At 38.0% G+C, this 15,504-nt stretch overlaps 1 protein-coding gene across 1 annotated transcript in view; it reads left to right on the plus strand.

The window, feature by feature from the left end:
* Positions 1–15,504, plus strand: part of LOC107564446 (ral GTPase-activating protein subunit alpha-2-like) — a 148,557-nt gene that overhangs the window by 87,987 nt on the left and 45,066 nt on the right. The window contains exons 28-32 of the mRNA XM_016249541.1: positions 2,330–2,401; positions 4,307–4,430; positions 4,527–4,682; positions 11,583–11,741; positions 12,470–12,597. Of these exons, the coding sequence (XP_016105027.1) occupies positions 2,330–2,401; positions 4,307–4,430; positions 4,527–4,682; positions 11,583–11,741; positions 12,470–12,597 (639 nt within the window). The remainder of the gene's footprint in view (positions 1–2,329; positions 2,402–4,306; positions 4,431–4,526; positions 4,683–11,582; positions 11,742–12,469; positions 12,598–15,504) is intronic.

A 15,504-nucleotide genomic window follows, 5' to 3' on the forward strand; every position in this document is an offset into this window, starting at 1 on the left:
GGCTTTATACTGTATGAATATGAATAGGCTGTGCTGCGTTTGCGTGTGACCACAATACAGATAATGAGCTCAGATGGGAAAGACTGTAGCTCTTGTTGGATTTATACGAATTAAACACAAAATATTTGTTTTCGTTTTGTTTTACTGTTTCACTGAGTTTCAGTTTCTGTTCACAAGATGGCAGAAAGCGCACCCTGTTATTTTACAAAAGCAATTTGGAACGTTTTGTTGTTATTGTGAGTGTACACAAAATAAAGCAGACATTTACATTTCTTTCCGCTGTTATCACAATGCAAGCGACGCGACAGCGCCGCCAACCCGAAAAGTGCAATGTTGAGCTCTATGAGATGTATATTTGCAAGAAATATAGCATATGCTACAGCCAAACAGTATGAAGAGTATAAACATTATTGTGACTAATTTGCAGAGCGGTAAATCAGGTGAACTCTTATTCTGTGTGAAGGGACAGAGAGTAAAGGCAGTTTCAGGGCTGCCCACGCATGTGGAAAAAAAAGATTAAACAAATATTAGAAATGTTAAAGTTTTTTTTTTTTTTGAACGTTTTGTTGTTATTGTGAGTGTACACAATATAAAGCAGACATTTACATTTTTTTCCACTGTTATCACAATGCAAGCGACAGCGCCGCCAACCCGAAAAGTGCAATGTTGAGCTCTATGAGATGTATATTTGCAAGAAATATAGCATATGCTACAGCCAAACAGTATGAAGAGTATAAACATTATTGTGACTAATTTGCAGAGCGGTAAATCAGGTGAACTCTTATTCTGTGTGAAGGGACAGAGAGTAAAGGCAGTTCCCACGCATGTGGAAAAAAAAGATTAAACAAATATTAGAAATGTTAAAGTTTTTTTTTTCTTTTTTTTTTCAGAAAAATGATAATAAAAAAGAAAATAGTCTTTTCTCTTTATTTCTCTTACGAAAAAACGTTTTCACGAGATAATTGTCTTTTTAACGACATCTTGTTATTACGCGAAAATGTCATTTTAATGAGATAATTATGTAATTTAAACGACATAACATCCCATTATCATTAGAGTATATGTTGATTCAATTTTCTCTTTATTTCTCTTACGAAAAAACGTTTTCACGAGATAATTGATCTTGTTATTACGCGAAAATGTCATTTTAATGAGATAATTATGTAATTTAAACGACATAACATCCCATTATCATTAGAGTATATGTTGATTCAACGATATAACATCACATTATTAAAAGAAAACGTGGTTTTCACAAGACAATTGTCGTTTTAATGACATAGCATCTCCTTATTACGACATAATTGAGTGGGAAAGATCATATGTGTGTGGCAGCAATGCGTCACTGTAGTTTTCTATTTGAATATATTTGTAAAAATAATAGTGAAAACAGTAGGAATCATTTATTCCTGTGATGGTAAAGCTGAAATTTCAGCAGCCTTTACTTACTATATTAGAAATAATTCTAACATGCTGATTCACTGCTCCAGAAACATTTCTTCTTATCGATAGATAGATAGATAGTACCTGTGCTCGTCTCATCTGATAATTTGACTAGATCAAGGGATTGTTTTTGTTAATTACAAAGACTCAATAAAGCATCTTCTGTAGATCAAGTCTGAGCCAAACAAATAATATCGATGTTCCTTTAATAAGAAAATAATAATGAATAACAGTCTCCACGTATTTATAGGTTTTTATTCTTTCACTTTGATTGAGTTAGGCTTGAGGACAGGTGGACACTTTCTAAAGTCCCATGTCTTTTGTTTTTGCCATTGTTTTTTTTATGATTTTTGGATTACTTAAATTGCTATGATAATGTTTGAGAGAGGAAGACCTCTGGCAGTTCAGACAATGGTTAAATAATATACTTTTCATAAATCTACTTTTATGGTGCCTTTTTGTTCTTTCTGAATGGAAAAGAGCAGCTTAGACATTCCATTAATTTTCTCTTTTATGTGATTTTGAGTAAGTAGTGAACATTTTTGAGTATCTTTTTTTTTCTTGAGGGCCTCTTTGCATATCAGAATATATGAGAATGCCACAAAATGTGCATGAGTTCTAAATATTTTAGATTTGTTTGTTTATTCATTTATATTTCTGGAATTGTAATTTTGAATCCCAAGCATGTTATGATACTGTGGGGTCACAGTGTTTACGATTTTCAGAGGAGTAAACCTGCAGACCTTTTTTTACTTTAGTTGAACTAGGATAGAAGAAAATATTTTAACATTGAAAAAATAATTACAAATTGAGTGATTTCGCCATTTATCTTTTGGAAAGTTATTCCTGGTTTTTATGACTGTTCCATTTCTTTTTCTCTTCGTAGAAAAAGCTTTCATCTTCTAAAGAAGAACTCCAAGCTCTTGAGAGAGCTGAAGAATTTGGACTCAGGGCAATGGTAAGGGTTTCTGCTCGTTTCTGATGTCCGTGCCTTAAAGTTCTATACAGATAATCACATACCAAGTAAATCAGCGACATAAAAACATAATTGTAACTTTCTGCCTGACTCCTCGGCACTTAACACTAAAAATCAGCTGCAAACAACAGCATGCATTTGGAGAGCTCAATCATGCAGCCTAATGCCAGTCTACAGAGAGTAGCTAAATCCTTTAAAAGCACTATTAAGGAGACATGTCTTAAGACCACTCTCAGATACTCCGCTCCTCACGGCCTAATCCTGCCCACGTCTGGCTGATCACAGCTCCACACTTCTCAGCCAACAGCGATCAATAGGCGCTCAGAGTGGCTAATTACAGAGGCTTATTAAAGAATACCCCCAGGATCGGGCCACCGTTACCCTCCGCATGCATAGCCGGGCCCACTCATGGCAACCGCTGACTGAGCGTGCCAAACATCACACTGCACGGGCATGACACTTCCTTAGCAACACTGCTCAAAGAGACACACACGGCTCACACATACGCACTGCATACCTGGATTTGATTTAGTAGGAAATAGCTGCAAAAATAAATGTATTAAAGTGTGTTTTGGTAAAAAAAACTATGTATGATTTGATGAGCATAACAGAGGTGGTGCCATGTATAGGCTACCGGACATCCTATTACTTACCTACATGTTTTAAGGAAATCACAACTGTTCTTTAGAGAGAGAACTATTAGCTATGAGTTCAAATGATATGAATTATTAACTTGCCAAAAGCATCATATTTTCCTCTGTTCCATATTTTGTGCTTAACTCTCGTACCACATGATGTCTTTTAACACAAAGGGAAGAACAATGTGACACCCAGGAATTAAGATCATTTAGACCCTTTTTACATTTCTGTTTGTATCCACATTTTAGAGTTCAAAATATGAAGCAAATATATTTTATTTATACATGCAATCTTATGCTAAAAATATAAGTAAAAAAAATGTCCTTTTATTTTAGCTAGTTGCCAAGGCAACATTTCTCATTTTCTGTTTGTTTAAAAAAAAAAACACTATAAATGCATCATTATTTTTAAAACAAATCTTATAAAAATGATGAAAACACAAGACAATTGCTAACAATGTTAATTAAAAGAAAACAAAAATATGAAAAAAATAATTCAATATATTAATAAAAATATATACTTATGTAGTATCTCAATAATATCTTAAGTCACTGTATTTGTAGCAATAACCAAAAATACATTGTATGGGTCAAAATGATACATTTTTATTTTATGCCAAAAATCATTAGGATATTAAGTAAAGATCATGTTCCATGAATATATTTTGTACATTTCCTACCATAAATATATTAAAACTTAATTTTTGATTAGTAATATGAATTGCTAAGAACTTCATTTGGACAACTTTAAAGGTGATTTTCTCAATATTTAGATTTTTTTGCACCCTCAGATTCCAGATTTTCAATCTCGGCCAAATATTCTCATATCCTAACAAACCATACATCAATGGAAAGCTTATTTATTCAGCTTTCAGATGATGTACAAATCTCAATTTTGAAAAATGAACACTTATGACTGGTTTTGTGGTCCAGGGTCACATATGCTAATAGAATTTCAATGATGCTAAAATAACACTGATCTAAACTCCATACCCCATAATGACAAAGCAAAACCAGATTTGTGAAAAATTTCCAAATTTATTAAAAAGACAAAAGTGACCTATCATATTGTGTCAGTATTCAGACCCTTTGCTATGGCGTTTGAAATGTAGCTCAGATGCATCCCATTGCGTCTTTGAGATGTTTCTACACTTTGATTGCATATACAGACCACATCAAACATGGTGGCACCTCAAATGTCGTGATGTTTTGCATGGTGTCGGTTCATCTTGTGTGTTTTTGTTACCAGTCGAGAGACGCACAAGATTGCCGTGTTCTACATTGGAGAAGGCCAGGAGGACAAATGCTCCATTCTGTCCAACACTGAGGGCAGTCAGGCTTACGAGGACTTTGTCTCTGGGCTGGGATGGGAGGTGAAATAACACATAAAATCCACTTAATGAGTCTGTAGTGCGCGGATGTCATGTCCTGGGACTATGTCAGAGCATCAGGAAGTTTCTCTCTTTCAGGTGAATCTGGCCACTCACTGTGGGTTTATGGGTGGTTTGCAGAGAAACGGCAGCACAGGAAGCACAGCACCATATTACGCTACCTCCAACGTGGAGGCCATCTTCCATGTGTCGACTCGCATGCCTTCTGACTCAGATGACTCCATCACAAAAAAGGTAGTTTCAAGCACCTCATTTCCTGCTTGACAAGAACCATACACATTACAAACAACATTCTGGTTTTAGATGGGTGATTTACTGATTGAAACTGGTGGAATGTTGTCTTAAAAAGTAGCATTTATGAGCATAATTTTTTTAAGAAGTTTAACAAAATGCCACTGCTTTGTCAGGAGTACAGGCTTTCCAGTCACTTTACATTCAGAGAGGAAATGAGAGAGAAAAAAGGTCACGCTCTTCAGTTTTAAAATGACCTTATGTTAAACCCACCCTTTTAGATACTGTTGTTATTGCTATGAAGCTTTCTGCATAAAACCATTGTTAAAACTAGAACTGCTGGGCACAAACAACAGCACCAGCTCCCCGCTATACAGTCGAGGCTGGAGTTTTACTGCACTCAAACAGCACTAACAATAACCTAGTTTCTTTTTGTTCATAATACAATCCGTCCACTAACCTCACGGCATCTAGTGATGGCATCTTAAATGCACGTGTTCCCGCTCGTACTAATTGGCACATACAATTTTGCTAAAATAAACCTTTGTCTCACTACATCATTAAATACATAAAATGATTAAGATCAAGAGTTAAACCAATAAATACAATGAATAGGACACAAAATACAAAACAACAAATACATCTGCACAAACATTTCCATAAATAGCTAAAAATGAACATTCCCCTTTAGGTTGGCGCTTCCTTTAAAGGCCACACCCACTCAGATAAAACAGGAAATAGAACCGTGAACCTCACATACAGTATGTTATAAACGAAAATCCACATGAACAGTAAGAACACGATAAAATACAGTATCTCTGCCACACGTGTGTTTTAAAAGGTTTTTAACATTTTAAAGAAAAGTCATTCAAAAAAGTGAAAAATGTTGTGTTTGTCATTGTAACTTTTTATTTCAACATTGCATGAACAAAAACAAAAAAACTGAGCTTTAATTTGTATAAGTCAGAGCCAATTAAATTTGTGGGTTCTGACATGTTGTTTTTGTTTTTTTTCTTAAAACCAAAATTTTATGAGAATACTGCGACATAAATGTTTGCTTACCCCTAAAAACACTGTTATCCGGTTTAAAATGGTGATTTAATGACTGCAGTTGGTCGTACAGATTTGACAGCAGGTGAGTGACACGCGTGTAGAGCGTGACTTTTGGAGCGTGCTCCTGATTGCACGGCTCTGTCAGACCGCTGAGAGCTGTGAGGCCGTGTCATCAGCGAGGGAGCCGAGCATGTGCAGGTTTAGTAACAGCTCTCACTCTCTGGACTCCTGTGCGCGCTGTGACCGGGGCCCCGATCAGCACATTAACTCACGCCGCAAGGGCCAAAGGCCTGCCGGATACCAGCAGGGCCCTGCTATCGAATTCCGCCCGTGTCGGCGGGATGGCGATCGACACGCGTTAGCAGGATAACACTGGCAAAATGAGCCGGTAGGAGCCTGCTTAGTTTGAGCGCTCAATCCGATCATGCACAGGCCTGCAGTGAGAAAAATTCATCAGGCTCCCGAACGTTAAAGCCTCTCACTGTCAGAGCTCATATTAGCCCATCTCAGCCACACTCCACTTCCTCTGTTCGGCATGGGAAGTGAGCGTGTGTGCCGCGAGCTGTGCTCGGTTCATTTTGGCCATCAGGCCCAGTAATTGCAGCGCTCCCGCTATGGCAGCGAGAGAGGGCGACTGTTGGGTGGCACGTGTGTGGGGAGGGGTGAAAGGGCTATTTTATCAGCCACAGGCAGACAGGAAGTAACTCCTCTAATTTACAAATGCAACGTTCAGAGGTAGCGAGAGAAAGGAGGGGTGAAGAGCTGACAGCAAGGAAAACAGAAGGAGAAAAAGAGAAGAATTCTTGAATCCAATTGAGTGCTGGGGGGCAGAACGGAGCAGAGCAGCTGGCTGGGCTAGTAATGCAGTTACTGGGAGGGTGTTGCCATGCGAGGCCACGGTGTCAGGAGGCAGCCGGTCATCCACACACACACACACACATACATACAGACACACACACTCTTTTGTTGCAGAGTGAGGGATGCTGCTTCTTTACAAGGCAGCGTTTAAGCTTCAAGGCATCTCTTGCTCTTCTCGGTGTCTGTGTGTTTACAGTCTGCATCTGTATGGTATGCTCTACACACTTAAAAATGGTTATTTTAAGAACTGCTCACCGAAAGGTTCTTTGGGATCCCAAAATGGTTCTTCTATGGAATCGCCGTGAAAGCCCCCTTTTGGAACCTTTATTTTTAAGAGTGTACTCACATGTGGCCACTAATGTTCTCATGTTTTCACGTTTGCTAATGCAAATGTAATTTTTTACTATTGTTAAAACATGTTTTGAGTATTTAAACTTGCAGTTACCCGGTTTGTGCCCTCAACCTGTTTAATCTGCGGATACCCTAATTGAACACTGTTTATTCTACAGACAGGAATGATGCTGCAAAGCATGTGGTTCAAGAAAAGGTATACTGTCATTTTGGTGGATGCTAAAATGGGTGAAAAATCCCAAAGCCTTTCATTGGTGGAAGAACCTGAGCCATATCTGGAGACCAGCACATGAGAAGGGCTTTGAGATGAACTCTATTGGCTTGTGTGGGAAGAATCCATCATCCACCCAGGGGCCGGTTGCATAAACTGCTTAGACTAGTCTTAAAGGGGTCATATGATGCTGCAAAAAAAACATTATTTTGTGTATTTGGTGTAATGAAATGTGTTTATGCGGTTTAAGGTAAAAAAAACACATTATTTTCCACATACTGTACATTATTGTTTCTCCTCTATGCCCCAACTTTCTGAAACATGTCGATTTTTACAAAGCTCATCGGTCTGAAAAGCGAGGTGTGCTCTGATTGGCCAGCTATCCAGTGCGTTGTGATTGGCCGAATATGTCAAGCATGTGATGACAATGTTACGCCCCTTGCCATATTGTGATGCCTTGTCCCGGCCAGAGCAACGAGACAAAAACATTAAAACCCATTATAAACGAGGCATTTGTTGCATCCAGTGGGGACATAGTTACGGATTATAATGACTTATTCTGTCTTTTTACGCGTTGTGTTGCATCGCGCCGCGTAAACATAAAAGCATGTCTGCATTTGTGATCGGAGAAATGACAAACAACAAGCGCTACTCTACACTGCCCAAAAAACTCGCATTTGAATCATCAGTGGCAAATCCTTTAAATATGAAAACGTACTTACAGGCTGTGAGTCAGAACAGCCAGCATTGTAGTCTACTCTACCAGGATCAGGAAACGGTCCTCCATAAAATGCACTGCACACATCTGAATATTTGGGTTGAACTGTTCTGGAACAGTTGTAAATACAACTTAACCAAAGTTAGTTAGTAGTTAGTCATCTAATTAGTTTATTTCAAGACTTGTCATAATTTTTTTAAGTCAGTTAGAAAAAGGTTGGCCCAGTTTGAATAAGAAAAGTAAGACTGATTACCTCTTGGCTAACTGCTAGTTGGTCAAATTAGTTCTTAAGACACATGCTGCGTCCCAATTCGCATACTATCTGTCCTAAATAGTATTTGAAATTAGAATTAGTATGTCCTAAATCATAGTATGTTGAAATTAGTATTCCAAAGGTACCCGGATGGTTTACTGCTTCCGGTAGAAATTCGAAGTGCAGATCCGTGCACACTCTAACGGCTAACATTGCCCACAACACTAGTGTTGGGTCGTTCTTGAACGATTCGTTCATTTTGAACAAATCTTTAATGTGACTCGGGAAGAACGAGTCATCTCGGGGAGTGATTCGTTCAGTCGCGCATGCGCAACATCCTATAGGTTCTGTACTGGAATTAGTCAAGTAGTTCACCTGGTTCAAGTCTTCGGGTTTTTCCGAGTCGTTCGTTCATCACGGGACAGCCCCATAAGCCCAAACCCGAAGACTTGTCAGATAAGAGGTGAGGTGAGCTAATCATAGACTGAAGACCCAGGTAAACAATTAATTAATCTTTTCTGTTTCTTATAGCAGTTTTGTATTGTTTGTAGTAATAGTGTGATCAACGTTTGCGTTAGTAGACGTGAAGTAGCACGTAACATTTTAATTATATTTTGCTAAAATGAACGAAATGACTCAAAAAAAGATTTGTTCATTTTGCTGAACGAGACTCAAAGGTCCGAGTCAGTCCGAACTTCCCATCACTACACAACACATTGCACGGTGGGCGAGGATTCGATTAGAACTACAAACATGCATGAAAAGTGTTAAAAAACTACAAACATGGCAGATATGCGAGACCGACAGACAGGTAGAGAAAGGGGTTTGAGGGATAAATAATCAATATATATATATATAACCTGTTGAAAAAAATATTTATTTAATGTTATCTACATTATATTTCATCTGCAGCAACACTGAGAACTTTATAATGACACGTTTGGTCATTAACTTTTAAATGAATCATTATGCAAACAAATAAGCAGAGTTCTCGGCATGATTGATCCGCAACTGGCAGATCAACGTGCCTCTTCATTTCTCTCCCAATACGGTAGGAAATTAAATTAAACGAAATATGGATAATGTTAATTGTGACAAGATGATTGACAGTGCAGTTTAAATGGTGACAGGATGTATGTAACTAAGCAGCGTCTGTTAAAGACGCAGTTATGACGAAGTAGTATATCTCAAAGCTTGCCTACTATTCTGCTACATACTCAAAAGTATGTACTTTTTCTTCACAAAAAGAGTATACTTTTAGGGCGTAGTATAAGTAGGCGAATTGGGATTCAGCAACAGTGTTAACATAGAGGCTATGTTTATGCAACTGGCCCCAGAATACTCTACCAACCTCATGGAGCATCTTAGCAATTCATAGCAACGCCCTGGCAACCACCCACAACAACTTCACAGGCACTCTACTTAAGCCTATTCTAAAGTTCAGGTTTCTTAGAGGTCTGCGGTCTTTAACATCTGCTCCCTTTCATTGAGAATGGCATCTGGCGTATGTGTACAATGTGTTGTGTATTTCCTCTCTCCGCCCAACCTGCTTGCATGCCGCCAATTCTTCTGCTGGCTCTCCAAATGGATCGGTATGTGCCGACCCAATCAGCTTGTTGTGGATTTGTTTAATTTTAGCCCATTAGCATAATTAAGGGCTTATGGGGAAATGTGGTAATTGCATTTTTGGTGAAGGGGACATGTTTTGGTAATGGCTCATTAGGCACGTGTGCATCGGCAGATGTTTAACGACCCATTGAGAGGCGCTCGCTTAAGGCCGCACCGTCGGAGCGACATGCTTCCAAGACTCCTCTTTTTTGATTACAGAGGTCACTTTAATTTCTCACCATTTTGGTAATAGTCCGCTTAATTTTTGTTAATTATTTGGTATGACGTCTTTATGGTCTGTCTGTGCTGCTTCTGTTGTGTTTAGTCTTTGACAGTAAATGATGCTGTGAGCCCCACAAAGAACCAGTTGTGTGTTGTATGAAAGATATTTTTTTATCTCTTTGTGTTTACATTACTAGGCTTGGATTAGGTGATATAAGCAAACATTTCTATCACGTTATTCTCAGATGGCTTGCTAAGAATAGATTCTCTAGTATACACTCATTTCAAATCAATGAAATTAAATAAATAGAAAAGGTCACATTTTTGTAGATTTATTCAGTCAAATACATTGTAAGAAAAAAATAATAAATTTGAATTTTTTTTATCCATTTCATTTTCTTCTCTTCAGCTTATTATTAAAAAGATTGGAATGTCCATTTGCATACCTGCAAACTCGTCACCTTTTGGGAAAAATTCTGTTTTGACATTGAAATAGGCCATCCACATGATTCGTGACACACAAAAATCCTCGGATTTGCACAAATGGCTTCAAATGAATGAATCTCTGAAGGGAACTGACTGTTTTATAGCATTTTCTGTTAATCTTACCTCAATATAATACCTAAAAGTAGTGTTTATAAGTGCAGTGTTGTTTCAAAACCACATTGCTACCAAAGCAATGTGTAGTTCAATTCAAACATCAGAATTTTGCAAAGACAAGTAGGAACCAGTCATTACACCAATTAGGTTTATTCATTTTTTTTATTTGTTTGTTTTGGCCATTAAATGTTGATGATTAACTGTTTGATATTTGGACATTTCAAGATTATTGCGAGATCATTAGCATTAACAGAAGTCATCGTTCCGCCTTTCAGCTCCAGAATGCTCTCTGCTGTCTAGATATCTGAATCAGAACTGACTCATACCGGTCGAGTACTAGAAACAGTTTCTACAGCTTATTGTTTCAGCGTGTCCGCCTGAATATAAAAGCCTTTACAGGATTGACAGCTAGTAGTAGCACCTCTCTGAACCCACTGCCCTGATATACATTTTTCCTCATGTACAACATTAAACAAATTATTGCTACCGGTGCTTCAACATTTAAATTACATATTAATCAGACTCTCAGCACCCATGTAGTTCATGTTCCTACGGTGCCAAAAAATAGCTTCCGAAAAATGCATTTCCTACAAATGTATGTATACTTTTATGTAAAATGAAAATCTGTCCAATTTTCTGGCTAAAGCCAATTTGTTTAAATGATTGAAACATAATGAACCCAGTTTCTGTAGCTCATTTGACTTCAGATGGAAAATTCCCAAAATAATTCCAGTTGTTATGTACTAAAATAAATGTACAGTCTTTCTGGAATTATTGTTGATCACTAGGAAAACGTGCATGTTTGTGAGATTGAGTCGTATTTATTGATGCCCACGGTACTTTTACGTTGTCTTTCTAAGAATTAGTTTTTCATTTGTTATTCAGTACATATGCACTGTGAAAATGATTATCTGTGATTGTTTTTTTCCCTGACGTGCAGCCCTCATGATGTTTCTGACTAATGTTGACAGTGTTTTGTTGGTTTGCGTGTCAGATTTATTAATGTGTTTTGCCTCTGGTTGGTCATAGCTTCGTCACTTGGGAAACGATGAAGTGCACATCGTGTGGTCGGAGCACACGCGGGATTACAGACGAGGAATCATTCCCACCGACTTTGGAGATGTCCTCATCATTATCTACCCAATAAAAAACCACATGTTCTTTGTTCAGATCATGAAAAAACCCCAGGTAAGTCCCTCGTCATGAAGACAATGACATTACGTTACATTAAAAACCACAAGCATCCACCATAACTCACCAGATTTTCATATATTACGTGAAATGCCTCTCCCGAGGCGTCTCAAGATCTTCATCAGGATGTGCGATGTTTTGCTGATTGTCAGGAGATGTAGATTGTGGCTGGAAGGGCTGGATGGTATCTCTTCCTGTCTGTTCTCTGAAAGCACTAATGCTGGAAGTCCATTACTGCACTGTCGGCACGCCACTCTCATCGCGGTCAAGCTGCCTTTCATCTTCCTCCTCCTGCTTCTGCCACTAGATCCCCAGAGAAACCGAGTGTGCATCATTTGTAATTTCTCGCAAACACGTCACCTCTACGAGACTTGGCTGCTGTGTGTTGAGTGGCCTGGATGCTGTCAGATGTATGGCTCCTGCAACATGTCGCCAGCTGCAATTAGTGAAATTCCCTCAGCTGTGTCACTGCTATCTGCTGTTCCACTCCAATAACTCTCATTTCATCCACTCGAGAAACGCAAGCCTTGGCAAATGGAAATGCTACATTATCCATCCACTAGATTCAGCTGTCCCGCGTATTGATTTATTTTTTTCCAGTCTGTTTGTGGCGTACATTTATCACATGCAACATCGGGTTGAGAGCTCATGTAAATTGATTGAACATTTCAAACTTAAAAAAAATCTAATAAATGTTTCTTTATTATTTGCTCTGTCTCACCCAGGTTCCTTTCTTTGGGCCTCTGTTCGATGGGGCGATAGTGACTGGAACGCTGTTGCCGAGTCTGGTGCGGGCCACGTGCATCAATGCCAGCAGGGCTGTGAAGTCTCGACTGCTGCTTTACCAGAGTTTGTATCCTTCACGTTTACGGTTGGTAACCAGTGAACTGAGAGATCACAGCGTTCCAATATCTGTATGTGATTTGGCGCTAACTTTCTGCTTGTAGGTAGAGCAGACTTTAAGTGTGTCCCATTCCACTGTGTAGTTGCCTATGCCGTGAATCTTTATAGTGAACATGACTTCCACTTAACATTGGGACACTGATATCTCAGTGATATGTGATACGATTAATAAGGTTGTTTGTTAATATGTAGCTAGTGTGTATCGACACCACTGCTTATAACACGGCACGAGCGATTATTTTTTGCCATTGTGTGTTGTTCTTTGTTGTTACTGTTAAAAGTACAGCTTGTCCATTTCTGGCAAAGACAGGGCATCATTTTCCGGTAAGTAAATGGTGTACAGTATACTGGGAATTTTTAGGTAGCAGAAGATTCAATACACTGGCCCTAGAAATGCATATTTTCTACTGAACCAGGGAGCAGACTGAATCAGACCCACTGTGGATGGTATGAAACTATGCTACCGTCCATAGTGTGTCTGATTAATTTTGAGTGTAAGTGAGGAAAACGGTTGCCTGACGACATAAATTTCACAGATTAGCGGTCAATTTTGACCAGTCAGGTATTCCTATAGCACTGTGTATTAAGTTTATTTAACACTTGTAGCGCTATGTGGAACAGACCATAAGTAGATATTGCCACATCATGTCTGATTTTTAATTCTGCTCTCCTGTCTGCAGTGATATTGCGTCAGTGTGATCATTATTGTGAGTGGGGGTGTGTGTGACTGTTAATTGTCTCTGGTGAATAGGGTGGGAAGGCCATTAAGGATATTCTGCTTTCACAGCTTTCTGCAATGACTTGATCTGTCTCTATGAATAATTGATCTGCTTTTTGGGTGCTGCTTCTACACCACCGTCTCTTATCTGTCCGTCACAAGAACATCTGCTCGACAGTCACCTCTTACATTCACACAAAAGTGCATTCTCTGTGTGTGTTTCTCTCGCTCACTCGTTCTGTCTTTTTCTGTCTCTGTTTGTCTTTCCATTGTTCATCCCATCTCTTTGTCCAAGTTTACAACACAGGCCTGATTCCAAATCATTTGGTTGTTGTTGTTGTTGTTGTTGGTTTGAGGTTGTGACATATTAAGTTTGTCCCATGTCAGACAGTGGCCTGAACAGACGGTGCTCCTAAGTTGAGCCACATACATAAGACAACAGTGATTAATTATGAGGGTAAAGAAACAGGGCAATTTTGTCAAGTCAGCACTAAATGAATATTCACCTTATCTATTTTTTAAATGCAATAATCATATTAAGGTTATTAAACCTATTGTCAGTAAACCATGCATATATATTTGTAATCAAAATGTTTCAATCTTCCGGTGACAGACTAGTGTTAATTTAGTATTATTTTTTTTATTAATATTTTAATTTAGCTTTTATTTTTATTTTTTTTATTTTCATTGTCGTTTAATTTTTAGAAATTTTGTTACATGCTTTTGTCAATTTTATTGGTCTTTGTTTTTAGTATTTCTAAATAGTTAAAAAAAAATCAATTTTGGATTCATTTCAGTTCATAATTTTAGTATTTCAGCTTTTATTTCAGTTCGTTGCAAAGGCAACATTTCTAATAAAATTTTTTTTAGCTAACGATAAAATTGAAACACACGTCTATTGTCTCCTCCAATCATTTAGTTTGCTTAAACTCCTTCCCTTTCTTACAGTCGATTGCAAACTCGCATTCAGACCTGCCTCCCAACATCTCAAAATCAAATCAACAATCGATGAGTAGAACCAACTCCCGCTAGGGCTGTCAAAAAAAAAATTGGATTTCGAATATTCATCGAATTTCAAATAAAAATCCACATTCGAATTCAAAAACGTTGCATTCGAATTTTAGGTGTGCATTAAGAAGGCAGCCTTATCAGTGGCGCACGAGATGCGATGACAATGTAAGTGTCGTTGCATTATAATGTTTTTGTTAGCCTATCAAGTTGAAGCCACTAGATGTGGCGCTGCTGCGTTGTTCATTAAAAATATTGCGGAAAAAGAGAACATCAATGCAGAGAAGATCTTGTTTACATCAAAACTTAAACCAAGCCATTCACACAGAACACATATTTTGTGCATTTTGCACACATCTATCACTGTTGCACTCGTGTCTCGCACAAAAGAGCCGCGTGTTTAGAAAGCCATGTAAAATTAATGCAAGTTTAACTTTGAAAAAAACATGTCTCGAGACTTTATGTCAGGTTTTTTGCACAAAAGAGCCGCGTGTTTAGAAAGCCATGTAAAATTAATGCAAGTTTAACTTTGAAAAAAACATGTCTCGAGACTTTATGTCAGGTTTTTTTCCTCATCCCACTGCATCTCATGTTTTTAAATGGAAAATGTACTCTGTGTGGTTGGCTTTCCGCCCTTTGTATTAAACTATGCATACGTACATGATGCTGTTTTGTTTATAGTTGTTTAAGCAACTTAATTATAAATGGTTTATAAACATTATTTTAAACATTATGCACTTTTTTTACACAGATAATCATGTTATCTTATGCTTTGAATAAACATGCATTAGTAATATTTAGCTCGATGCGCCCTCTTGTGGCCTCAGGAGAGAAGCCAAAAGCTTTTCTTCACCCTAACTGAAATTATGCATTTTAAATTCGAATATAATTGGAATTTTGATCATATTTAAAGGGGTCATATGATGCAATTTCAATTTTTCCTTTCTCTTTGGAATGTTACAAGCTCTTGGTGCATAAAGAAGATCTGTAAAGTTGCACAGACTGAAGTCTCAAATCCAAAGAGATATTCTTTATAAAAGTTAAGAGTCAGCCACGCCTACCTAAAACGGCTCGTTCTAACACGCCCCCACATGTCTACGTCACTATGTGGGAACATTTGCATAACGCTGT

The sequence above is a fragment of the Sinocyclocheilus grahami genome, unplaced genomic scaffold (genome assembly GCF_001515645.1).
Source record: "Sinocyclocheilus grahami isolate Dianchi unplaced genomic scaffold, SAMN03320097.WGS_v1.1 scaffold935.1, whole genome shotgun sequence".
Taxonomy (NCBI): Eukaryota; Metazoa; Chordata; class Actinopteri; order Cypriniformes; family Cyprinidae; genus Sinocyclocheilus; species Sinocyclocheilus grahami.